The sequence below is a fragment of the Triplophysa rosa genome, linkage group LG14, assembly GCF_024868665.1.
Source record: "Triplophysa rosa linkage group LG14, Trosa_1v2, whole genome shotgun sequence".
Classification (NCBI taxonomy): domain Eukaryota; kingdom Metazoa; phylum Chordata; class Actinopteri; order Cypriniformes; family Nemacheilidae; genus Triplophysa; species Triplophysa rosa.
The window spans coordinates 22,908,695-22,936,542 of NC_079903.1; the positions used below are offsets into that span (position 1 = coordinate 22,908,695).

The following is a 27,848-nucleotide window of genomic DNA, read 5'->3' on the forward strand; positions in this document are numbered from 1 at the left end:
CTTATTGTGCCACGTTGATGGACAGCAGTGGGGACGTGGAATTCCGTCCATCTGTAGCCGGTTCGCATCGTACCCAAGGATCTCACAAAAACTCATTGGTTCACTTTAATATCCGTGTATATTCGTGAATAAGTCTGTGCATGATTGGCGGAGTAACAAAATAACAAGGTAAATACTTTTAAACTCTACAAATCATGCTGTGGATAGCTGCATTAGCCTCTTGCTACGTTATTATATCATGTGGATCTTAATATATAACACACATCTTTACATTCACTAGAACATGTTGATTTTGTAAAAATCACTTCATATGCAAACCAGTGCTTTATTTTAAAAGGCTCATCATTTGCCCGAGAACTGACGTTAATGGTACAAGAGCCTTAATGTTGTTTTAGTGTTCAGATCAGATGTCTTAAATTATTTACTATTAAGATAATACTGTTTGTGTTGGCTTTCATGTCACATACACTACTGTAAGTTGCTTTGCTGCTTTAACACTGTCAGGTTTGTTTAGTGTCATCAGAATTATAAGTAATATATGTATATAATACAATTTTTGAGATTATCCTAGATCATCTGTATATTTGTAAAGTTACAAAAATAAAAAAATATCAACACTATGTGTGTAGTTACTGTAATTGTGTGTGCACGTGTTTTCATTCATTTTTTTAGGTTAAGTATCAGGACATACAGGAGCATCGAAGTTTGATTTCAGCCGTTAATTTTCCTATGATTTTAGTGTTTGCCATGACCGTATAGTCAGTCAATATTAAAGATATCAAAATTATGTTTTTACAAAATGTACTTTGCATTGCACAAAGTATATCTTGAATGCACTGTAATCAAAATAAACCAAGCACATCACTGATATGTAATGATTTTTTCCACTACACTGCCTGTAACTTTGGAAAAAGAAAGCTATGGTATATGTTAAAGTTGCTTATGTTTATTGAGTGAATCAAATCTCTAATGCCATTTTATCATAGCATGAAGCTAAAGGAAATTAACCGAACAGCCATTCAGTCCTGGAGTCCGGAGCAGCAGCACCCCATATATCTGGCAGCAGGTAACTGTTTTTAGTTTAACTGTTATCAGATGTTTCAAAACTTTTCCAATCATTGTGGATTTGAGAAACTTGGAAAAAAGGCAATTGTGTGTATTAAAATCTTTTGGTCAAAAATGTAAGAATATAATGTTTATCAGTCTTATTTATGAATAAATCACTGTTCAGGTACCTCAGCACAGCAGCTAGATGCCACCTTCAGCACCAATGCATCACTGGAGATCTTTGAATTTGATCTGACTGAGCCCACTTTGGCCATGAAGTCATGTGGCTCTTATTCGTCTCCACACAGGTACTGAATCAGATCTTACTTTATGCCAATGTCATGGTATGCAAAACAAATGTCGTTTTTGGAAGGTGTTTAAGCTTGACAGCAAAAAAATCTTTAAAAAAATCTTGTTTTGGTCATTTTAAGTTTTAAGAGAAGATTTATCTCATTTACAAAGGCTTTGTGTTTTGTTGCGTTGGAATATAAGAGAAAAGTATTTTATCACTTTCATGACTTTATATGTTACAATAACCCATATGTGTGTTTTTACAGTACAATTTACATTTAACCAAAATTAAGTCATCTACTTGCCCTCATTCCACATCAAACCCTAGGAAATACTTTCTCCATGGAGCTGTTTAGTAGAATCATAGTGGTACTCTTTTTGATACATCAAGGAAAAGCACCATTATGACTATATCATAATATATGAGATGACTATATCATATGAATATATGATATAACACCATTAATACATGACAGGGAAATAACTGCTCTATTTAATCTAGATACCATAAACTGGTCTGGGGGCCACACGGGATTGAAACCGAGGGATTGCCATCAGGAGTTCTAATTGCTGGAGGGGAGAATGGAGACATCATTCTCTATAATGCCTCAAAAATCATCGCTGGTGATAGTGAGGTAATCATTTCCCAGAGCGAGAAACACACAGGGCCAGTGAGAGCGCTCGATGTTAACTCGTTTCAGGTAATCCTACTAACCAAAGCTCTTTTCTCTGAATTCTCCAAATGTGCACAAGAATTCCTTTTGTTACAATAACTAGATTTATGATAAATGTATAAGACCAAACTTTATTCATTTTAGACCAACCTTGTGGCCTCTGGTGGAAATGAGTCAGAAATCTACATTTGGGATTTGAACAACTTCAGCTCCCCAATGACTCCAGGGCCCAAAACACAGGTAAAGATCTTTTGTACACCAAAAGTTTTTTTTACTTTTACTTTCGTTTGAATGCATTTCACATTGTTTACATGCACAAGGGTGTTCATGCATGCTTTTTTGTTAAAAACAAACTTTAATAAAATAGTTTGCAGGTGTATACTTTTGTTAAAAAATATCAATAGACTTGCAATATCTAGGAATCAGAATATTGATGCTACTTAGAGTTGGGAAGTTATTTTGGGCCCGGAAACCTTAGAAAACACACTAGCAACCACCAGCGGTACCCTTTGCATATGCAAGCACCCTTTGCTTTCTCAATTGTTCAGTGGCTCTTCTGTTCAGCTACTTTGCAAAGCCTTATTTTTACTTCTACCATAATCCTTTGCATAGTTAAGGCCTGACTAGCATGTCACCTGCAGTATAATACATAGAGACCAAAGCCGAGCTATGAATCCAAACAACCACATACAGCAGACTCTACACCATAAGTTCAATGCTGAAGAATCATTTGTTTTCTGTTGTCAACTGTTTCTGTTGTTTTAGCCCCCAGAGGACATCAGCTGTATTGCATGGAACAAACAGGTTCAGCACATCCTGGCCTCGGCCAGTCCCAGTGGAAAAGCCTCAGTCTGGGATCTCAGAAAGAACGACTTGATTATCAAAGTCAGCGATCACAGCAACAGGGTTTGTGGAATAGTTTGTCTTTTTTTGCATGCACAGAAAATTAAGCACCCAAGTTTTAGGCAGAATTTGGACACCAGGCATTCACAAAGTTCTGCTCGTGCTTCACCCCCCTTCGTGTTTATCACATATTTGGTACAATATAAAATTACTTTATGTAACCAATAAGAATGTAGTACCATCAGACAACATCAGAAACATTTTACCATGTTTAAATTTATTCTGCACAATTTTTCTGTCTCGGTCTGCTTATTACTTCACAACACATAATAATAACAACAGTTGATGAAAATTTACTTTGGTATTCCGTATAACCATCAGTTTAAAAAAAAAATGTTACTACTATAGTATTTACTAAAGTACATTGCAATACTATGTATATACTATGGTAACGTGGTATATTTTTTAAGTACCATGTAATATCACAGTGTTCTTGTGGCTCAGTGGTTAGAGCATTGCGTTAGTAGCACAAAGGATGAGGGTTCGAGTTCCAGGGAACACTCATACTGATAAAATGTATAGCCTGAATGCGCTGTAAGTCGCTTTGGATAAAAGCATCTGCCAAATGCATAAATGCAAGTGTAATATTAAAGGACTGTGGTGTTACCATTTATTATGACAGTTTAACAGTTTTTTATTAGAGTCAGCCACTAACTGATCCATTAAACAACTTATTTTAGTCATGATATGATGTTTTATGAGTGTTTTTTGCGGTTTAGATGCATTGCTCTGATTTGGCCTGGAACCCAGAGGTGGCCACTCAGCTGGTTCTGGCCTCTGAGGATGACCGAATGCCTGTCATCCAAATGTGGGATCTGCGCTTTGCCACCTCTCCTCTGAAAGTGCTGGAGAACCACACAAGGTAGACGGACATTTCCTAAGTTTATCATCAGATAGCCATACTCCCTAAGAATCTTACTGATTTTGTTTGTGTATGTGTAGAGGTGTGCTGTCCATAGCGTGGAGCGTAGCAGATCCAGAGCTCCTCCTGAGCTGTGGGAAAGACAACAGGATTCTTTGCTGGAATCCCAACACGGCTGAGGTAAACATTTACAATATTACTGTTTGAGGAATATCATGCTTTCAGGGTTACTAGAGTTAAAAAAGATAAAGAGAAAACCTGAAAATATGAAAGAATTTGTGCGAGCACCCTGAATGTGACATGTTAGCACCCTGAATGTGAGACTTGGGTACCGTGGTTGCAACATTAAAGTTGGATTAAATATTAGTATTAAGTATTTAATACTAATATCTTCTCAATCTTGGTTGCTGCCAGATCCTGTATGAGCTGCCCACCAGTGCTCAGTGGTGCTTTGACATCCAGTGGTGCCCCAGAAACCCTGCTGTGCTGTCTGCTGCGGCCTTCGATGGACACATTAGCATCTATTCCATTATGGGAGGAAGCAATGATAATGCCATTACTGCACAAGCTGATCAGGTGATCATCTGCACACACGTTTGGAACAAACGTTGACTTGAGTTGATTCAGTTGGTCATGATGTTCTTTCTGTCCATAGTTAAGCAGCTCATTTGGAAATATCGATCCTTTTGGCACGGGGCAAACACTGCCTCCGTTACAGCTGCCTCAGCCCACAACCAGCCAAAACACAGTCACACCTCTGAAGAAACCCCCTAAATGGATCCGAAGACCAATGGGGGCATCTTTTGCTGTAAGTGTTTCCAAGTCTACTACATATTTTGACTAAATACTAGACATTTTAAAACGCTGTAGAGCACTTGTTTAACCGAGTTTAGAATATTTTTTAACAGTTTGGTGGAAAACTAGTCACTTTGGACAGCATCAACCCAACATCGCAGCAACCCCAGCAATCTGCCGGACGTATTGTTCATATCTGTCAAGTTGTGACGGAAACAGATTTCATTAAGCGCTCAAACCAACTTCAGACCACCCTGACTTCAGGAAACTTTCTGGAGTACTGCCAGACAAAGATTGATGCTGCTCAGAATATATTTGATAAGACTGTGTGGTCTTTCCTAAAGGTAAGACCTTTATTAAACTGATATAGAGTGGGTACGGAAAGTATTCAGACCCCCTTAAATTTTTCACTCTTTGTTATATTGCAGCCATTTGCTAAAATCATTTAAGTTCATTTTTTTCCTCATTAATGTACACACAGCACCCCATATTGACAGAAAAACACAGAATTGTTGACATTTTTGCACATTTATTAAAAAAGAAAAACTGAAATATCACATGGTCCTAAGTATTCAGACCCTTTGCTCAGTATTTAGTAGAAGCACCCTTTTGATCTAATACAGCCATGAGTCTTTTTGGGAAAGATGCAACAAGTTTGTCACACCTGGATTTGGGGATCCTCTGCCATTCCTCCTTGCAGATCCTCTCCAGTTCTGTCAGGTTGGATGGCAAACGTTGGTGGACAGCCATTTTCAGGTCTCTCCAGAGATGCTCAATTGGGTTTAAGTCAGGGCTCTGGCTGGGCCATTCAAGAACAGTCACGGAGTTGTTGTGAAGCCACTCCTTCGTTATTTTAGCTGTGTGCTTAGGGTCATTGTCTTGTTGGAAGGTGAACCTTCGGCCCAGTCTGAGGTCCTGAGCACTCTGGAGAAGGTTTTCGTCCAGGATATCCCTGTACTTGGCCGCATTCATCTTTCCCTCGATTGCAACCAGTCGTCCTGTCCCTGCAGCTGAAAAACACCCTGTGGCGAGGGGGGCATGGTTTAGCGAGGTCTGTGGCAGGAGAGAGAGCCGGGAGACGAGCGGTAAGTGAGTGGAGTAAATACAAACAACCAACACCTGTGTCTCATTCCAGTAAGGGCGCGGGGAGACAATATATAAAGACCCAGGAGACGCTCAACAAAAAGAGAGAGAAGGACTGTACACGGGCTGCCACGGTCACGGAACCTCGCAGGAAAGAACGAAGGACTTTGCTGGATTATTATCGTCTCAAGCCAGGCTGAAGGAAAAGCTGTGGATTTATGTGTTGTATGAATGGACTTTTTGTTTTCTCGTGTGGCAAAGCAATAAAAGCTCGTGTCAGTCCCACCAACCTCGTCCTCTTCCTTCCTTAATATAGCGAACCCGCTACACACCCCTACAGCATGATGCTGCCACCACTGTTGGGACTGTATTGGACAGGTGATGAGCAGTGCCTGGTTTTCTCCACACATACCGCTTAGAATTAAGGCCAAAAAGTTCTATCTTGGTCTCATCAGACCAGAGAATCTTATTTCTCACCATCTTGGGAGTCCTTAAGGTGTTTTTTAGCAAATTCCAAGCGGGCTTTCATGTGTCTTGCACTGAGGAGAAGCCACTCTGCCATAAAGCCCCGACTGGTGGAGGGCTGCAGTGATGGTTGACTTTCTACAACTTTCTCCCATCTCGCGACTGCATCCCTGGAGCTCAGCCACAGTGATCTTTGGGTTCTTCTTTACCTCTCTCACCAAGGCTCTTCTCCCCCGATAGCTCAGTTTGGCCGAACGGCCAGCTCTAGGAAGCTCATATGGGGTGCTGTGTGTACATTAATGAGGAAAAAAAATGAACTTAAATGATTTTAGCAAATGGCTGCAATATAACAAAGAGTGAAAAATTTAAGGGGGTCTGAATACTTTCCGTACCCACTGTATATGTTGCAGTTCCCACTTCTGCATAAAATGTGACCAATAAACATTTATATTCTTAGGTTAATTTTGAAGATGGTGCACGAGGGAAATATCTGGAACTTTTGGGATACAAGAAGGAGGAACTAGCCCTAAAGGTATTTTTATATATTTTCACATGTATTGGACATTGTGGGGCGGTTTCCCAGAAAGGGATTAAGACTAGCCCTAGAATAAATAAATGTTAGAGCTGTCTAAACTGAAAACAGCGTGCACTGACATATCATCAGTGCCCTTATTTTGCCTCAAAATTCAACAAGTAATGATTTGGTAAGGTGTGATTGTAAAAATTCCTTTAGTGTCGTAATTTAACTAAGGCCTAGTCCCAGTTTAACCTAACCTCTGTCCGTGAAACCGGCCCATGTGAATTACTTGTGTATTGTCTGAGTGGATGACTTAATCAGTTGTGGTTTTTAGATTGCATCAGCATTGGACGGAAACTGCAAATCTGATGAAGCCATTGCGGTAAGTGTACTTGTCAAAGTATTTTAGGAGTTATTCTGCCTTTAAAGGTTGGAAGGACTAGAATGGCTATTTGCATTTACAGAACACTTTTGTTAACATGTGGTCAGTGGGAAGACATCACAGCAACACAAGGCCAAACATTTTTAGTTTGCCTTTGGTTTCTTTCAGATTTCCTCTTCTTAGCAAGAAGCAAAATGTCTTGGGTGCGGAAAATTCCACAGCGTAAACCTACAGCTCAATTTTAACTATTTTGTTCTGACTGATATACCAAAAAAGTATAAGTTCAAGTTCATTTTTGGTCACATTGTATGGTAGCCAAGATGGCGCCTGTGTCTACGGCATGCCGGCTGCTGCTCTCATGTTTGGTCGTTTGGTCAACAGCGTTACTAGTTAAATGCCAAGCGCTTTTTAGATATGACCATCAAGCACTTATGGATATTCGCCAGAGTATGGCGTTCTCTGGATTGGACCTCTATTCCCGGGATTTCGATCGCTCTGATGACAACGCGGAGGAGGCTTTCCTTAAGAAGATCCCCCTTTTTGATCCGGCTGTGGCCTGCCTATCTCTCGCGGAGGAAACGAAGGAGAAAGCGAGGCTGCCGGGGAGGGATCTACGTGAAGCTAAAGGCTCTCAGACAGGCTGGTGGTCCCACAGACCCTCTCCACGAAAAGGCGACTGGCGGCCCTGCAGCTTTATGCCCGGCGGTCTTGGCCTATCGGTGGCTTCGTCCGGTCTTTCCTCCCTGCGTGTGTTTCGTGTCGGTCCCCGCCACGTCGGCGTTAACCGCTGCTGTCAGGCTGTTTCCCATGGGAATCTGCGCTTACTGGAAAGAGCACCCCCCGATCAAGCGATCACTTCCCCGAGGATGGCTCTACTCAATGACTTTCTTAATTTAATTACTGATTTTAATTTATCACAGTGGATTAAAGATCCCACACATATCCGGGGTCATACTCTGGATCTGGTCCTTTCACTAGGGCTCGATGTGTCTGACATTCTGCTCTCCGACTTTTTGATTTCTGATCACAAGCCTATTTTATTCAAGTTGATGCTCCCAGTTCCCCGTCACCCTTCTAATCCATGTCCCACCCTGGCCTGATCGTACACCCCTCAATTTAGCGCGATCTTTAACTCGTTCTTTGTTGAACGCTGCTCACATCTCCACCTTGACGATCCATTACCGGACATGGATGCCAACCAACATCTTAGCCTTTTGTACTCTACCTGGCTTGAGGTAGCAAATGTGACTGCTCCCTTCAAGCCCCTTAAACATAAATCTAAATCCGCTCATTGGCAAACTGCGGACACTCATCTTTTAAGACAATCCTGTAGAAAGGCTGAACGGAAATGGCAAAAAGACAAACTGTATAGCTCCCTTCTGTTGTTTAGAGACTCTCTGGTTACATATCAAACATATCAAAAGTTGTTTATTTTTCTAACGTAATTGAAAATAACAATGCTAGACCTAAGGTTTTATTTTCGATCATTCAGTCTGTCATTAACCCTGTTGTTAATACCATTCCTGGTGCTTCTGATGCCCTTTGCGTAGGCCTTCTGAGATATTTTACAGCAAAATCTATAGTCTAAGACTAAGCATCTCCCCCACCTCCACACTAGTTGACACTCCAATACTGTTATCCGCCTCTGGTTGCCTAAAGGAATTTGAGCCTATTAACATTGAGGTTCTGAGAGAGGTGATTGATGGACTCAAACCTTCCTTCTGCTCTAGTGATATCATTCACCCTCGATATCTAAAATTAATTACGAATTCGATTGGCCTGGGGTTACTGTCACTTATCAATAAGTGTCTTCAGTCGGGCTTTGTTCCCAATGACCTCAAAGTGGCTTTAGTCACACCCTTACTTAAGAAGCCTTCACTAGACCCTTCTGTTTTTAAAAACTTTCGCCCAATCTCTGTTTTGCCTTTTATTTCTAAAGTGCTGGAGAAAACTGTGTTAAATCAACTTCAATGTTATTTGTCTGACAATTAACCTAATCTTATAGCGTTACACTGGCTGCCTCAGAGAATTGACTTTAAGATTCTCCTATTTGTTTACAAATCCTTGAACAATCTTGCCCCAGTTTACCTTGCCCAACTACTCCATAGTTACACCCCTACTAGATGCCTGCGGTCTGGCGCCCAGGCTCTACTGGTTGTTCCTCAGGTGAGGTTAAAAAGAAGAGGGGAGCGCGCGTTTGCTGTGACCGGGCCCCGTCTCTGGAACTCTCTCCCCTTAGAGATCAGATTGGCACCCTCTGTGGCTATTTTTAAATCTCGGTTAAAATCTCATTTGTTCGCGTTGGCTTTTTAGGTTATGGACTATGGATACTCGTTTTTTAGGTTTTATGGTTTTAATTTTATTTTTATTCCTATTTTTAGTGTGTGTGTTATGTTCAATGCTTTGTCTGTTAAGCACCTTGGTCAGTCTAGTGGCTGTTGAAAGGTGCTATACAAATAAAATGAACTTGAAAAAAGTATAATTGTGTTTGGATATCTTGTTTACTTTTTGCTGAAAACCCTTCCACTCATTACAGAGTTTTATTAATTTAAAGAAACAATGGGAAAATCTGTGCTGAAAATCTAGCAGCTGTACAAATATATGATTATATTTGTTAATATGATTTTATTGAACTGTGTGATAGATTCCAGCATATTGAAATACAAGAAAGACGTAATATTCTTTTGTGTTAACCCTAGCTTGAAAAGAATAGCTCTGCAGAGGAAAATGCAGAACCCCCTGCAGAAGAAATATCTGACCTAGATGAGATTCCTGTTGATGAGGAAGAACCTGTTGTTGAGAAGACGTCTATCATTGAAGATTCCACTTCACCCTCCAAAGATGCCGTGAACCTCAAAGTTAGCAAGGGCAAGTTTTCTTTGTGATTATTTGGACTCCACACTCATATACTACATTGTGATTAAGTAAAATAATAAACATCGTGAATCCAGATTCTTATTTTGTTTGGGCACCAGATATTGATGGACTGATCACCCAAGCGCTGCTCATTGGAGACTATGAAGCTGCTGTAAGTCTATGTCTCCATGACAACCGTATGGCAGACAGCATCATTCTGGCTATTGCTGGTGGTCCAGAGCTTCTGGTGAAGACTCAGAAGAAATACTTCACCAAAACTCAGAGCAAAATTTCAAAGGTGAGGCTATATAAAACCACTGATGATCCAGTGCTGTGTTTCCAATACTGTATCTTCTGTACTTAACTTTGATTATTACAGATGGAAAAGACTACCATTCCTTAAAATATTTTTAAGTTAAACAATTAAATATTTATTTTTTCTACTAAGAAATAGGATGTTTTTTTGAAAAATGATGTTTATTTTAATATACAGGGGTTGGAAAATAATATGAAGACAGGAAATATGTAATATTCCTTTATAAGGTGTTTGACCACCGTTTGCCTTTAATACAGCTTCAAAAACAACAGATTTAAAGGAGTAGTTCACGTTGAAATTAAAATTTCATGATAATTCACTCACCCACATGTCATACAAGCCATCCGTGTGTCTATTTCTTCTGGCTTATGAGGAAAGCTTTCCAGTGTTCTTCTCCAGATAATGGACTTGAACGGGGGGGGGGGGGCTATAGGTTAAGGTCTAAATTTCAGTTTTATCGCAGCTTTAAAAGGCTCTACACGACACCAGCTGATGAATAAGGGTGTTGTCTAGCGAAACGATTAGTCATTTTCCAAGCAAACTAAAAAATCTGATACTTTACAAACATAAATATATGGCTTGCTCTGCCTCGGAGTGCCTCCAGGATGCGTGTCCACGACTTCCGTATTGCACAGTCATGTTGGAAAGGTTACGTGTGAAGAACCCTGGAAAGCTTTCCTCATATGCCTCAATTTGTTTATGAAAGAAGAAATAAACACACGGACGGCTTGTATGACATGTATGTGAGTGAATTATGAAATGTTTATTTTAAGGTCCAGTCCGTGAAATCTAGCGGCAAGGTTGCGAATTGCAACCAACCACTCACTCCACCCTTCCCCCTCCCGTTCGAAACACTACGATTGCTGACAGAACATGGCGAATTATATGCAAGGGGACCCGCGGTGTATGTATATAGAAATAGCTCATTCTAACCCAGATAGCACAATCTATCTGGCTTACGTCTATTTGACGTCTGCATTTAAATCTGCAATACATAGTTTGCTGATCTGCAATACGTCTGAACATCTGTAATATGTCTGCTAAAGATCTGGAGATCTGGAAAACATCTGCTGTGTAAAAACATCTGCTGTGTAAAAACATCTGCTAAACATCTTAGAAAGAGCAGCTTTAGATCCATTCTAAATCATACACATCTTACAGACATCTTCTTGAGGTCTATATAATGCCTGACAGCAGACGTCTCCGAGACGTATTGCAGATGAGCAAACTATGTATTGCAGATGTCTTGCAGATGTAAATGCAAACGTCAAATAGACGTAAGCCAGATGTATGTGTGCTATCAGGGAAGGTAACAAAAACATAACGCTTCATTGTGTAAGCTCTTTATACACCTATGAAGACATAGTTATGTATATTATATTGCATTTCTGTCAATAGATCCTCCAAAAAATTACACACTGGACCTTTAAAGTGAACTACTCCTTTAAACAACTTTCAGATAGTCATATAGTCAAAAGGTGTACCATTTGTCTTTCAGATCATTTTCCAATTTCTTAAGAGATGTTGGGACAGAGAACTTGCTTCTCTCTTCTCACTTCCGTGTTGGCAAAGCAGAAATGATCATAGTTGAGTAAACGCAACTATGGCTGCTGCTGAGGTGCATGTGTAGTCGCAGTCACTAAAAGATTTGCCAAAAACATGTCTTTGTATTGTAGCTGATTAGTGCAGTGGTGATGAAAGACTGGTTGGACATTCTGAAGACCTGTGAGCTTCAGAACTGGAAGGAAGCTTTAGCTGCAGTCGTGACCTACGCCAAACCAGAAGAGTTCTCATCTCTCTGCAGTGAGTCTAACATTGTCATTTCTAATGTCTTGATAAGGTGTATTTAATAGTTGTACTATTTTAGTATAACAATGTCATGTCTTTGTACATGATAATGTCACAGATTTTTGTAAGTGGCGAACAATTGCTGCAACAGGTATGAGATATGAACCCACTTGATATTCCTGAGCCTTTAAAACATTAATTCATACATTTAAGCGTAAATGTGATTTATTGCCAATGCAGGTCTGCTTGGCTCCAGGCTGGAGGCCACTGAAGACACAGAACTGCAGGCTCAGGCTTGTCTCTGCTACATCTGCGCAGGCACAGTAGAGCAACTGATAGCTTACTGGGCCAAAGCACAAGAATCTAACAGCCCCTTATCTCTTCAGGTGAGACATCATTAAAAAAACACCACTGAATAAAGGCTGCGGTTAATTATGTTTGCAATCCTCTTTTTACTCATTTGCAGTCATTTACTATTTGTGTACATTTACATATTGTACATTACTTAGCCTAATAGTGTAACCCAAAATGCAATATTTTTAAAAGTGCTATGATACAAGGTCCAACTATTGTTATAGATATACCTAGAGATATGAAGTATTGATATAAGAAGTATAGCTAGAGTAAGAAGTAAAGAAGAGGGATTTTTATATAAAGTGTTCTGGGTGGGATGTACATTTGTGAAGGTAGCCATACCAATGCTAACAAACTAGCATTGACACCGGACAGACTAAAGTCGATGGCTAGCTACCGTGTACGCTCTGTGCTTGGTGGTATTACTCTGGATTTGCCATTCAAACAGGGAAATGCCAGAACTGTGGATCTGCAAAGCAAGCGACACAATTTTACGATTGTTTACATCAGTGATTCCCAAACCCAACCCCTAGAGGGGGCGCAAGGTAATTACAAGGGAGGCGCAAGGTCATTACAAGGGAGGCGCAACAAGGCTTAGCTATTGTCAGTTGTGATTCCCAACATTATAAATTCAGCTGACAGTGTCGCTGTTTATTGCCATTTGTCGGATCGGTGACTTGCACTCTTGTAGTGACCAGTTCCTTATTTAGGTTTTTCAGTAAGATGTCACACAAAATTTCAGTACTGTTATTACATTATTTCAAATAAAGCCCTGACAGTTCTCTCTTTATGCTTATTATTGTAACATTTTTATTTTTAATAGTATTTAGTTTCTTATCTTCCTACTGCTTACTGTTAAGAGCTTTGCTTAAAAAAAACACATGCACGTGTACTTCCTTTGCATGTATATATTACAACTCCACACGCACAGAGCACAAATTACACACACACACACACACGCACACGCACACACACAGCATGGTTATCACAGAGACGTACACATTTAAGATAAATGAGAGAGAAACAGGTCAAATATTATACAGACTATAAATTCCTATACTGTATGTAATAATAAATAAATGAATGTTACATTTTAAAGTATTAATAAATACTAAATTCTATTCTACTAAATACAACTTCTAAAGCTGATGTCAGCAGCCCCCCAGTCAGGCAAACAGTGCAAAACATTATGCAAGCGGTGGCGAGGAACCCAAAACTCCAATGGAGAAAAAAAACCTTGGGAGAACCCAGGCCCAACCAGGGGAACCATTTCCCCTCTGGCAAAAACTGCAGCATCTCTACAAGCTCGACAACACATCATTGCATTATCCCTGCATAACTGTTTAAGTCACTATATGTTCGTATTGTTTAAATGATGCACTTACGCACCGATTGCCAACAAAACACAGACATTTCACTTATCGTGTGCGGTTCATGACCGGCATCTTTTAGAGTAGGACTGCTCCATCAATCAGTTTCAAACCATCTGCAAATCCAGCGTTATATCCACTGTTTATAGAACATTCTTCACCGAAAAGCAGTGAACAAACAAACACACTTGTACAGCTAAACGAAGCACATTGATGGGCGTGCTCTTCCTTTCGCTCGCTTTCTGGTTTGTGTGCCCGTGCACTGTTCCGGAGGAAATTTCCCATAATAAGAACATAAGTACGAAAGCTGAGGGAGTGAATTTTGCATAGAAATACTGTTATATGTCCAACTCGTTTTTTGACACTTTGCTCATGTTTAGCCTGAGAATCCAACACTTGTAACAGTGTAAATAAGTCAGAATGCATGAAATAGCTTTGCACCCCCCCCCCCCCCCCCGCTTTAAAGTTAACTGAAAAAGTGTAAATGCAAATCTGAATGTGGTCAATAGACTTGAAATTAAATTACTTACCTGTACTTAGCTGTGCATTACAGCAACTTTTGTCATTCAATCAGTATCAAGTATTTGTGATAGCAGATTCAAGAATGAGGTGTTTGTAGCATTGCCAAGGTACATTTGTGACAATGACCAAGTAATTTATGTGTACATAATGTACATGATTATGGTATGCACTCATATCCCAATGAACTGTGGATTATTTTAGCAATATTATTGACCCGTGTGTCTTCAGGAGCTGGTTGAGAAGGTGGTGGTCCTTCAGAGAGCTGTTCAGAAGGCTCAGGGTGGTATTGCACCTGATATGGGTGCACTGCTGGCAGAGAAGATGAATCAGTATGCCAGTCTGCTTGCTTCACAGGGCAGCCTAGAGACTGCCATATCTTACCTCCCAACCAACACGCAACAGGTAAGCATGTGTTTACTGTTTGTGTAAATATTTGAAGAGTTTGTTTCCAAAATGAGATAACTCAGTTTTTAAAAAATGTCAAAAAACATGTTTTTAATTATGTTATAATGTTTTATTGTGTTAGTTAGCTGTATTTGTTTACAAACCCGATTCCAAAAAAGTTGGGACACTGTACAAATTGTGAATAAAAAAGGAATGCAATAATTTACAAATCTCATAAACTTATATTTTATTCACAATAGAATATAGATAACATATCAAATGTTGAAAGGGAGACATTTTGAAATGTCATGCCAAATATTGGCTCATTTTGGATTTCATGAGAGCTACACATTCCAAAAAAGTTGGGACAGGTAGCAATAAGAGGCCGGAAAAGTTAAATGTACATAAAAGGAACGGCTGGAGGACCAATTTGCAACTTATTAGGTCAATTGGCAACATGATTGGGTATAAAAAGAGCCTCTCAGAGTGGCAGTGTCTCTCAGAAGTCAAGATGGGCAGAGGATCACCAATTCCCCCAATGCTAAATAGTGGAGCAATATCAGAAAGGAGTTTCTCAGAGAAAAATTGCAAAGATTTTGAAGTTATCATCATCTACAGTGCATAATATCATCCAAAGATTCAGAGAATCTGGAACAATCTCTGTGCGTAAGGGTCAAGGCTGGAAAACCATACTGGATGCCCGTGATCTTCGGGCCCTTAGACGGCACTGCATCACATACAGGAATGCTACTGTAATGGAAATCACAACATGGGCTCAGGAATACTTCCAGAAAACATTGTCGGTGAACACAATCCACCGTGCCTTTCGCCGTTGCCGGCTAAAACTCTATAGGTCAAAAAAGAAGCCATATCTAAACATGATCCAGAAGCGAAGGCGTTTTCTCTGGGCCAAGGCTCATTTAAAATGGACTGTGGCAAAGTGGAAAACTGTTCTGTGGTCAGACGAATCAAAATTTGAAGTTCTTTTTGGAAAACTGGGACGCCATGTCATCCAGACTAACGAGGACAAGGACAACCCAAGTTGTTATCAGCGCTCAGTTCAGAAGCCTGCATCTCTGATGGTATGGGGTTGCATGAGTGCGTGTGGTATGGGCAGCTTACACATCTGGAAAGGCACCTTCAATGCTGAAAGGTATATCCAAGTTCTAGAACAACATATGCTCCCATCCAGACGTCGTCTCTTTCAGGGAAGACCTTGCATTTTCCAACATGACAATGCCAGACCTCATACTGCATCAATTACAACATCATGGCTGCGTAGAAGAAGGATTCGGGTACTGAAATGGCCAGCCTGCAGTCTAGATCTTTTACCCATAGAAAACATTTGGCGCATCATAAAGAGGAAGATGCGACAAAGAAGACCTAAGACAGTTGAGCAACTAGAAGCCTGTATTAGACAAGAATGGGACAACATTCCTATTCCTAAACTTGAGCAACTTGTCTCCTCAGTCCCCAGACGTTTGCAGACTGTTATAAAAAGAAGAGGGGATGCCACACAGTGGTAAACATGGCCTTGTCCCAACTTTTTTGAGATGTGTTGATGCCATGAAATTTAAAATCAACTTATTTTCCCCTTAAAATGATACATTTTCTCAGTTTAAACATTTGATATGTCATCTATGTTGTATTCTGAATAAAATATTGAAATTTGAAACTTCCAAAAAAAAAACGTTTTTATTCACAATTTGTACAGTGTCCCAACTTTTTTGGAATCGGGTTTGTAGTTATTATGGCTTAAATCAAAACAAACCAACTGCAGTTTGATTGATATTAATTGGATTACACAATAAAAGAAATATGATTTTTGAAAAAACTTAAAAACGGAGTTATCGCATCTTGGAACCAAACTCTTCATTTGATTGTATCATTTGTTGTTTCCTTGATCGGATAAAAAAGTAAATAATCTGATTCATGTTAGGCAGATGTTTAATGCATTTTCGGGACAATTTCCATTTTGTCAATCTCATTTCTCTGTAGGTTGCTGTGCAGCAGTTGCGAGCGCGTCTGAGTAGAGCTCTGGGTCAGCAGCCGGCTGTAGCCGCAGTGAATCCATCTGAAATGCAGAATGTGCAATCAGCGGCTCCTGCTGCTGTACCTGTGCAGACATATACACCAGTCCAACCACAGCCTCCACAGCCTACTGCTCCGTCCGGACCCCCTCAGTATTACCACCAGGTACGAGACACACTAGAGATGCAGTGAGAGTTCTCAGTGATGCACTGCTGCACTTTATTCAAACACTTTCCTCTGTTAAATGTTTATTTTAGTAAGAAAACTTATCTTGTTAATAAAATGACATTATTTTTGGGTTAAAATGCTTTGTATTTTGGATTAAAATTCCATGGCTAGTTGTACAGGCCGACGTCCACTATCCCTAACAATACACCCACCTGACAACCTTTAGCAGTAAAATTGCTGGCAGTGTTTTATGCATGGTGTTACCCTTTTTTCAATTTCAATTGTTTCTTTTGTGAATTTGAGAAATTTATTAGTTTGTCTAGGGACAGTTTAATAACATCAGAACATCTTATTTGCTAACATGTATATATTTCTACAGCAAACCACCTAGATCATCATCTGCGGGCTTTACACTTCCCATTCCTTTTAGTCTTATAACCCCCCATCCGGTGGCCAATACGAGCGTGTGTGTTTGTGTTTGTATTCAGGGTAGACCCGCCTCTACTGTCACATCCTGGAGTAACCAAACCCCAACAGCTCTGCCCAGTGTCCCTCATCCGCTAGTGCCCGCTGCAGGCCTGCAGGTACAGACAGAGCTGTGCCCGTGCTGCTCACACTTACAAAAACAAACTAAACGTACCACATGAGCAACACTGCATCTCTGTTGAAACGCTAAACCATCTTTGCGTTATCCTCGCTTTTTGCGTTATATCTGGTGTGTTCTGCTTCAAAAATATGGCACGTTTCTTTCAATTGTACTTTGAGGAAATGTATAGCTGTTTTTTCTGGTTTAAGCTGACCCGACATCTCATATTATAAGCTTTCTGATGTGAATTGAGGTAAAGTAAGCAGACAGTGTTAAACACTGATTGTTTATGTCAGTTATTGATTTATTAACATAAAAAGTTACAGCTTTAAGTTTAAATGAGGTGGATGAACTTGTTGCTTATGTCAACTTGGTTGCTTGGACAACAAAATAAAAATGTTCTTCAAGGAAATGTGGATGCTTAATTGCCATAAAAAATAGTGTTGCAATCCAAAGCATTTTAGGTTGGTTTCACATTTAGTTCGATTGCCTGGTCTGAACCCTAGTTTGATTGCTCCCCCTGCCCCCGCTGGACTGTGTTCATATACTTTTTTTGGGGTACGAACCGCGGGTCGTTTGCGTCATCAAGCCTGCAGCTGTTTACCCTGTCGCTCATTACAACGACGCAGTAGTAGGCGGCAAAATGCATTAAATTGCTCGCTTCACTTTTATACATTTATGATTTTGAACCGTTAGTTTTGTTTCCAAAGCTTCAGTACGTAACGGTCTTTGAATGTACTGAAAATGCTCTTAAGAACGGAGCGCAAATGCTCTTAAAGCGGCAACGAGTGACTTTTGCTTACTGTTGCCCCACGTGGTTGTTTAGCGGAACTGTCTGTATGCAGTGTCGTAAAAACTGTCTCAAAGATTTCCCGCTGGCAGCTCAATACACGTGAGTTTGTTTACTAAGCCGACGGATCCAGATATGTCGTTCAAACTATGTCCACCGATCAGGTAAAGTAGTCCGTGTTACCATATGTTCTTCTATACTACAACCTCAAAGTAGACTCGGGGGTAGCAGCTGATTGTTAGAAGTTAGCACAGAGCGTGCTAGCTACATGGAACATTTGTATTTACCCAAAACACAACGCATGGACTTGAATGCGTTTTGTAACCTATAGTACTTTTCTTTTGTTATTATATCGGAAGTCACTAAACACAATCGCGACCAGGCGTTGTGTTTTGTGTAATATATGTAATAACTACAGTCAACTCGGTATGAAAACAGCGCATAGCATGTACATATATATAACGACAACATTAGCCTAATCAACGACTGAACTGTTCAACATTCACGTGGTTTACTGGTCTGAACAAAATAATCTGGTACTTTTTACCACAACACGTTTAGTGTGGTTGTTTAGTCTTTATTTACTTTATTTACACACATTCATGACGAGACACGACAACATGCTAGCTATCGACACCGGCAACCATATCTCTCAGCTACCTTACGCTTATAAAGTGCGAACCGGTGTTGCGCCAATGACACAGACTAATAACAAATACGTTCAAAAGTACAGGACAGTAACAAAAAATGTACAAATAACACTTACAAATCCAGGAGCCGGACCGCTAGGTCTGCATCCGTTTTGCAACCCGTTGCCTCTTGCTGCTCGCGTCACCTAGTGTAAGCCCGTCCGATGTTGATTCGTGACCGGCCTCATGTCCGATCACTCTCTCTCTTTCTTTTCTTTGCTTCCTCCGACAAAACCCTCTTTGTTTTTTTGGCTGGCTCTGCCATGGTAATGTTTTGGATAGTTTCGTCTTACTGTTAGCTCTGCTGTTGGCCAACTTCTCCCAGGCTATGACTAAAACGTGACGTATGCCGTAAAGCAGGGGATAGGCGGGGCTTGTACCGGCCCGAACACCAAAGTTACAAGTGCAATTTCAGCCGATAGGAGGCTGCTTAGGTAGTAACGGCAGAAACATTCGTCCAGTTAAAAGTTGTCCTACCACTAAAATAATTTTAGAGACATTATTTTAAGGTCAAAAAGTTACTCGTTGCCGCTTTAAGGTGAACAGAAATTAGATATACAGCTCTTTGCTTAGAGCGCGCCAGTCACCCTCGTCAGAAGAGTGAGTGAAACACACACACAAGCACACATTTTTACCAAATAATACGTCATTAATAGCGGTTCACTACCGCGATTTGGTACGATTGCATTCATATCAGCAGCGAAGCGTACTGGAGTTCAAATGAACCGCACCCCAGACCTCCCTTGACTCAGGTACAGTTAGCTGCTGCGCACCCGGGTTCGGAAGACACCAAAGTGCTAATGTGAAACCGCCCTTAATGGTAAAACGGTTCTTTTTGCAAATGTAAACGATATACAGTAAATGATTCACCCAATTTGCAATACTTGTCTTATGTTATAATGGCAGGTACACAGGAACATTTATTTTGCTGCAATGTCTTGAGCCATAAAACATTTGTAAACTATTTAAAATATTTTTTTGTTTGTCTGCGGTAAAACAGCTTGGCACTGATTCTGTCCATAGTGCCTAACCTGTGTTGAAGTACATAGTCTCCATATATTACTAGAAATGTGTCAGATGGGTGTGTGGTGGACATGATCCTAAACCAGGGTATATCTGATGCCAGTTAGAATTTAGAAATATGAAATATATATAATATGTGTTGGTGTCAGCCTGGAGGAGTGCTTCAAGCTTTCAACTCAACTTAAAAGATAAAGGACACTTTAAAAACCTGCTAATTGTTCTGTGTCCCTCTACTTTTAGACTGAGCCTTTACCTCCATCTTTTGGTCTTCAGTCTCCAGTGAGTGCAGCTGCGCCTGCCTCCATTCCCTTCATGTACTCTCAGCAGTACCAGAGTAAGTGTGCTAAGAAACTCAAAGACTTTACACTTCCTAGAATTGCATTAACTGTAGTTTTCTGTATTTCTACCATTAGGCATAAGTTTATATGTTTCGTAAAGCTGATGTGTGTAATTCTTTGAATATTTAAATATTCTTGTGCCCCAGTTTAGTGTGCAGATAAATATTCTGTAAACTGTTAGTAGGATTACTTTAGGAAGTAAAAAAGTGTAAAACAGGGCTACCTGTTTGTCTAATAGTATATAGTGGATGGAGGATGGAGGATGGAAAGCCTGTTGGAAACTATCAGTAGTGTGGTGTATGCTAAGAGAAGCATCACTGTTGATATTTTTATACTTTATTTAGGGATTTTAAGAAAGCCCTTAATATTAAATTTAGCACGTAACCATTGGGACATGAGTGATATCTTAAATTGTGGACCTTTTTGAGGAGAAGTGCACTATTTTTTCTAATGACCAGATTTATGGTTTTCCAATGTCAGGCATATGGGATTAAAAAAATCTCATAGATTTACATTAAAGAATAGACCAGAATATCATAGATTTGGGATGGGCTCTTGTAACATGGGCCTAAAGCATACACTCATGTCGTAACTTAGAACATCCTAACAATTTAGCAGTTGTTTTGAATTTTGCATGGGCAAGCGCCACTTGACAGATCTAATATTTTTGCTATTCTAATTTATGCAACAATTACACATCTTTAAGTCTTTGCTAAATTTTCAGAAATGCATGAATATTGACTGCTGGCTGCCTTACAGTCTTTGCATGAACACTTGAAATGTATAGAAATTAAATGTATGCTAACTCTATGTTAACATAATTGTACTTTGCTGTTGAATGTTTGAATTAATATTCTCATGTTCATACTGTGAAATAACCCTGTCATTCCATTCAAAAACCAAGTGAGCTGTCACCATAGGCAACATTTAAAGACCCACTGAAGTGCACTGACATACAGTTGTGCTCAAAAGTTTACACACCCCTTGCAGAAACTGGAAAAGGCTGAAACTTTTGGAAAAATAAGAGGATTTTTGACAATTAAGGTTTATTTTTAATTTAGTCCTGCCCTGAGCAAGTCATTTCATTAAAGAAATGTTAACATATAGTTCACACTAAAGAATAATAACAGAATTTCTAAAAATAGCCCATGGCAAAAGTTTACACGCCCCTGATTCTTAATACTGTATGATGTTACCTAAACAATCAATGACAGTTTTTATGTTTAGTCATAGTTGTTTAAGGGTTTCTTGTTTGTCATGAGTCATTAGACTGTCCACTGATCTTCAAAACAATCACCCAGGTCCTCCACAATCTTTGCTTTTCAGCATTTCTGGATATTTTACTCATGTAAAATATAGCTTTGTTGGATGTGGTGACATAAGTTTCACTGAAGGATTAAGGTAGAGCAGGACATAATGAGTGGCTCAATAGCAGGGTTGGAACGCTTCGGATTCTAGAGATCATTTAATTGGTTTAAAATCTGATGATTGTTCACTCAGAATTCGGACAACACTACAAAATGGGGGACACCCCAGAGATATGGGGCATATTCAGACACAGCTGGTGTATTGCCGCTATCTTAAACATAACCAATTGATAGTCTTTCTTATGCTTTTTGCAAGAAATACTTGCAATTTGTTCCTGTTTTTCTGCCGGTGCAGTGTTCCAGATCACTTCAGTATGATTTCGTTTTGGATGTTGCCTGTGTAAGCAGCTCACCTGGTTTGTAGAGAACTAATAAAGAACTAACTGCATATGCCTGTTCTCTGTTGTCCTCATGAACTCTAGATTACCCCCACGTTCAGCGGTTCACACCTGCCGCTGGGGCACCAGCCATCTATCAACCTCTCCAATACTCCTCTTCTAAGGCTTCCTCTCTTCCTCCTCCACCTTCATCCTCTGCCGCTGCTGTCTGTCCTCCGCAGATCTTGCCTTCTGCCCCTCAGTCGGCACCACCTCCTATGATTTCTGGGGCTCCTCCCGCACAAGGAGGTCAGCCTTTCTCTCCTCTGTCTTCTGGAGTCTCTATCCAGCATGGTGGGCCTGGGTCGCCCACAGCTTACCTTCCTCCTGTACGGAGAGTTTCAGGTACTGAGACTGAACCTGCCCTGATTCCAGCCTCCCAGAGAACAGGTCTGCACGATAACTCAAACCCAAGGATTATTCCTCACTTATGAGCAAGCGTTTGTGTTTTTTATATTTATAAAGCACATTTCAAACAATGGAAGTTGTAGCCAAAGTGCTGTACAGATATATTAAGATACTATTTAAAAGAAAAAGTGCTTTTAAAAAGCATTACGTATGAAAATATAATTGCAGCTTCACTTGTTACTTACATGGAGGCTTAGAGCTTGCATGCCTTGGTCTTGAGTTCAATTCATTGAGAATGACTTAAAATAAGTGTCTGCCAAATGCATAATACTGTAGGCCCAAATGTAAATATCTGCACAGGAAGCCTCTGTGGCTAACATTTAGGTGTGTGATGAATGTGAAAAATATTTTATATCTTAGCCTTTTAATGATAGATCACATTTTTAAATTAAGCCATTGCTTAATTAGCACAAAACAGTTAGCTTCATGTGGCAAAGATTGTTCAAAATATGCTTTAGCTGGATACACAAATGAAATCTAGTCCATATAAAAACTTCATTTTTTTATTGTACAGTGTCAGTGCGTCCATTTGTTCAGTGTGGTTACATAGTCATGTGACTTTAAATAGATGCATGCTGGAAATTCTCTAGAATTTGCTGTTATTTGTTTACAGGAGGATTAAACCAAGATACGTCCTGGTTGTTGGATGGTGAATATATAAAGAGTGACAATAATCATATATAATGGACCATAATTGTCCAGCACTAATTATGAATTAATAATTGCTAAAACTAATCGGCACTAAACATTTTAAGTAATTTTGCATAATAAATAACACATTTTAGGAGTTATTAATTTGGGCAAAAGTATTTTATTTGAATTACTAATTGAGAAAATAATAAATGTCATGAATTAATAAAATGTCTTTGGACCAGCTCCCCAAACTCAGAGTGAGTTTAAAACAGTCTTAGAGGCACTTTCATTTTTCAACTTTATCAAGTTTTTATAAATGTTTGAACTGATCTTAAATAAGATTTTGTCTTTAGCTGTCCAAAACAGCTGTAGCTTTTATCTTTAATAAATTAATAAATCTTATGTAATACATGCTATTAAGACTCATTTGCACAAATTATGGCATAATGCTCTCTGTAAAATTCAGTAAAATTTAGAACCGGTATAATGATGAACCTACAAACAATCAGAATGATGTAATATTCGATAATGGTTGTATTTAATTGTTGTTAATCAATAAATGTTTACTGTCCACTTTGGATTATATAATAAAGTTTGGTTTGACCGCGCAGTGCCACAAATAGAGATACATAATGATATTATCTGCTTTCTGTTCTGCTTCAGGACCCCAGAACGGATGGAATGATCCTCCCACCCTCCACAGAGTACCCAAGAAGAAAAAGGTGAGTTTTATTAAAAGAAATGACAAAAAATGAAAATGGTCTTATAATTTACTCACCCCCGTGCCATCCTAGATGGCTTCCTCTCTTCAGTTGAACACAAACCACTTTTTATATTGAAATTTTATCACCTTATGCGGAACTCCAGAAAAAACATACAGCCATCATTAAAGTAATCCAAATGACCAATCCTAAATCAAAAAGTCCTGTCAAGAAATTCTGGTGTGGTAGAAATTTTTTTTTTACTTGCATCAGGGGAAGAATTTTCATTTTTATGTCTTTAAATTATCCTTTTGCTCATGCGCATGTATGTTCTGATTTTAAGGAAACTTCCTCTGTTTCACTTCGCAGATTCCAGATAACTACACCCCCCCCGCTCCCATCACAGCACCTATTATGACCCCACTGGGGGATCCTTCGACCCCGGTGCCCCCTGCTATGCAGACATATCTACCGCAGGTTCCAGATCAGCCTGCGGCCCCTTCCAACTTCACTCCCATTCAACAGCATCCACTGGGCCCCCCATCCAGAAATCCCAACATGCCCAAGGTGAACATTGAGGGTGCACCTGGAGCACCAATTGGAGATGTCATAAAGGTATTATTTCATAATTAAGGGATAATCCACAGCAAGCCATGCATTAAAGGATTTTAAAGTACGACGTGGAGGCGGAGAACCACCCGACTGAGAATTTTATCCCATTTTATACCATGGTCATTTGCCTGTCAAGCTGTTATTGATGTTAACAGTGCAATTTTTGATCAGACAGGTGACAATGTTCAAGTTCAAAGTTTATTTGTCACATACTGTACAAAACCATACATAGTACGACATGCAGTGAAATGCTTTATCGACTGTCCGAATAGAGTAGAAAGGAGATAGGAAAGGAAGGAAGGTTAAACTATATGTAAACAACAATAAATATAAATGGTGTAGGGGAGTGGGGAAGTGTCCATGTAAAGTGCAGGTGCTGTGCAATATACTGTATATACAGTATATATATATATATATATATATCTGTAGTATACAATTTGTGTGCAATGTGCAATGTATGCATATGACTGTTATTTTCATCAGTTATGGTTCGTTCGTTCTAGCACTACGTCTGCTTTGAATCCGACACAGAGATGAAGAAGATTGCATTTATTTTAATGAATTCCAGACTTGGGAGGCAACATTGACAGCAACAAGTTTCAGTGCCGTTTCAGTGAGCGCAATGTCCGTTCTGTGTGTGTGCGTCTGTGTGATATGATTACATTATAGGCAGCGCATTCATTTTAAACATTGATCAAACTGACTGGAACTACCTTTGCATTAAACAGTTTTAATTTACACCTTCCAGCCAATCAGAATCGTGTATTCAGACAGACCATGGTATAATCAAATATAAACCAACCGTATAAGAAATTATTGGTTGAAATGTGTTCATGTAACTGTCTTGGAATCTTGTGGTCTTATTTCACTTCAGTCCATACCTACAGAGAAGATCACCAACAAGCCAATTCCTGAGGAACACACAGTTCTGAAAACCACATTTGAGGGTCTGATCCACAAGTGCTTGGCTGCAGCTTCAGACCCGGTTTGTTCACAGAAAACATTATTAAATGCAATACTTTTAGTTTGTTTTTGTTTTGCTCTGCAAGTGTTTTTCATCTTTTTTATTTCTTACATTAATTATTATCATTCACTGTAATCAAATACAATGGCATGCCACCAAAAAGTTAACAGGGATTCCAAGAATTCACAATGAGTTTTTCTGTCTTCCTAATAGCAAACCAAGAGAAAGTTGGACGACGCTCACAAAAGGCTTGAGTATCTATATGACAAATTGAGAGAACAGACAGTGAGTATTTTACTGTTAAAATGATTAATTATGATTTAATCCAGTGTATATTAAAATCTTCTGGGGGTAATAATGGAACAACAGTTCAGTTTTTTTCATCAGTGGTGATTTTTCACAATTAAAACGGTATATGCATTTTCATATTTAAATAAAATATTTTTTTTACAAGAGACACTAAAAACAACTTCAAAATTTGCGACAGCTGATTGTTACGTTTTTAAAGAGGCAGAAATGTCAGTCTCTAAATAACATGTTATTAATTTAAGCCACAAAATAAAAATACTGTAAGAACCAAAAGCATTGTGAAATGCAAATGCTCTCCTACTTGTAAATCGCTCTGGATTAAAGCATCTGCCAAATTAATAAATGTTATGTAATATTTCAAACATTTTCAGCAAATTTAAAGGAATGTATAATCATACAAATAAATGTGCATAGAATACATAGTATTATGGAATATAGAAATATAAATATTTTGAAAGTCTTCCAAAAGATGTACATTAGCAACACTATCTGCATAAAGTATGTATGTCAAATGTTATGTGAGATGTACATAAGCGACAGTAACTGTAAAACAATTGTCTGTGGGGTTGTAAACGGACTGTTCCATTCACATCATGAGTAAGCATGTGTGTCTTAAAAATAAGTTAATCATAATATGTTCGGTTGTATAAAATATAGAGGCAGTGGCGTTTAATTAAAATATTTTTTCAAATATTTTCTAATAAATGCTGATTGAATTCTACATGATTTGTTACAATCACTTACCCCATAGCAGATTTTATATCACATACATTTTTTCTCTGTGGTATCTGAAAATTCACCCAGAAATCAAAATTGTCACCCTCATGTTGTTAGAAATACCTCTTTCTTTTGTGGAACACAAAACTGTTTTGTGTTGACTACACAGCTCATAAACAGCTCAGGCATTCTTGAGTGTTTTTTCTTAGTGAATTTGCCTGGTTTGTTTTGCACTAAGATTACTATGATTGAGAATTAAACTCAGATGGGGTTTCCTTTCTTCAGCTATCTCCAGCTATTTTAGGTGGCCTTCACAATATGGCACACAGCATTGAGAGCCGCTCCTACACCGACGGACTCAACATCCACACGCACATCGTCAGCAACAGCAACTTTAGTGAAACCTCCGCCTTCATGCCAGTACTGAAGGTGGTGCTCACACAGGCCAACAAACTGGGGGTTTGATATCCTCTCAAACACAAAGACATCCACACAAACCAGTATTTCTCCTAAGTCTTAAGCCATCAGCTGATAAGGACCAGTTGTGCATATATTTTGCCAGTCGAATAGGTCTGGGATATCGTTTGTATCGCAGGTTGTTGTTTTTATTTGTTTATCATTATTTCCTTGTCATAGGTATTTTAATTATGTTATATATTGATAATCATGACAGAGCACAGTGCAATAGGGCCTTTCCCTTTTTATTTCTTTGCTAAATGAAATGCATTTTATGCTTTAAGTGAAGAATAGACTGAGCAGCAAGATAACTGTATTAAGTGCAACATGCATAAAACTCTACTCTGTAAGTCTCAGTCATTTTGCATTTTAATTATTGTTTTTCATGTTTGATTTATAGGATTGATTGTTTACAATTATCATGCAACCTCATTTAAGTGGTTTTAAATTAAATCTAAGTCATAGCTTAATATGGGGTTTAATATGTCAACATGGTAACAAACAAAACATTTTTCAATAATTGATATTTATTTGAACCTTATATTTACTTTATTTGGTGCTCGTAACACTGAAAATTTGGAAACCTGTTAAAAGTTTACATAATGCTGCCTGTCTTTATTGAATGTCACCACTAAATGTCTGTTAAATGAGTCTTGAAAAGATTTGCACAATCTTTGATAATTGGAATGGAATCACACTTCTGATGTTAAGAAATGAAATCTGATGTGCAGAATTTTAGAGCAACATTTGTTTTCAGAAAATAAGAAGGTCAGGCTGCAAAGAAGGGAAAGTGTTGTTTTTTAATCAAGAAAACATTTTATTTTTATTTTACCACACGATCACAGCCAGCATTTTCTTCCTATAATTCCATTATGCAAAAGAAATGAGCATATGGCTGCAAATGTTTTGAGGATTGCTCAAGCTCTTTTTAGCAACATTTCTTTACTGTCTGAATAGTTAACGACTGTTTTACAGTTCAGACTGTTTTAGTAAGAAAAAGCAATGGCTAGTTAAGGTTTTTATGGCTAAATTTGTTTTATTTTAAAACTTAATAAATTGGCAAGAACTTT

The 27,848-nt window shown here is 39.0% G+C and overlaps 1 protein-coding gene across 7 annotated transcripts; it reads left to right on the plus strand.

Moving 5' to 3' along the window:
- On the plus strand, nt 1-27,848 carry sec31a (SEC31 homolog A, COPII coat complex component). 7 transcript variants are annotated; one of them, XM_057351611.1, is made up of 28 exons: nt 1-168; nt 987-1,066; nt 1,232-1,355; nt 1,841-2,039; nt 2,157-2,252; nt 2,778-2,918; nt 3,635-3,777; nt 3,858-3,957; nt 4,192-4,353; nt 4,433-4,585; nt 4,686-4,916; nt 6,578-6,652; nt 6,972-7,019; nt 9,719-9,887; nt 9,995-10,173; nt 11,868-11,994; nt 12,220-12,365; nt 14,454-14,627; nt 16,608-16,805; nt 17,297-17,392; nt 20,137-20,230; nt 22,024-22,368; nt 23,000-23,035; nt 23,683-23,741; nt 24,090-24,335; nt 25,207-25,317; nt 25,510-25,581; nt 26,608-27,848. In XM_057351611.1, the coding sequence occupies exons 2-28, from the start codon at nt 988-990 to the stop codon at nt 26,785-26,787; spliced, it is 3,783 nt and encodes a 1,260-aa protein (XP_057207594.1). In that variant the 5' UTR covers nt 1-168; nt 987; the 3' UTR covers nt 26,788-27,848. The 7 variants fall into 7 exon arrangements, with proteins under 7 accessions (XP_057207594.1, XP_057207596.1, XP_057207595.1 ...); XM_057351613.1 differs by having other exon boundaries at nt 22,024-22,323; XM_057351612.1 differs by lacking the exon at nt 23,000-23,035.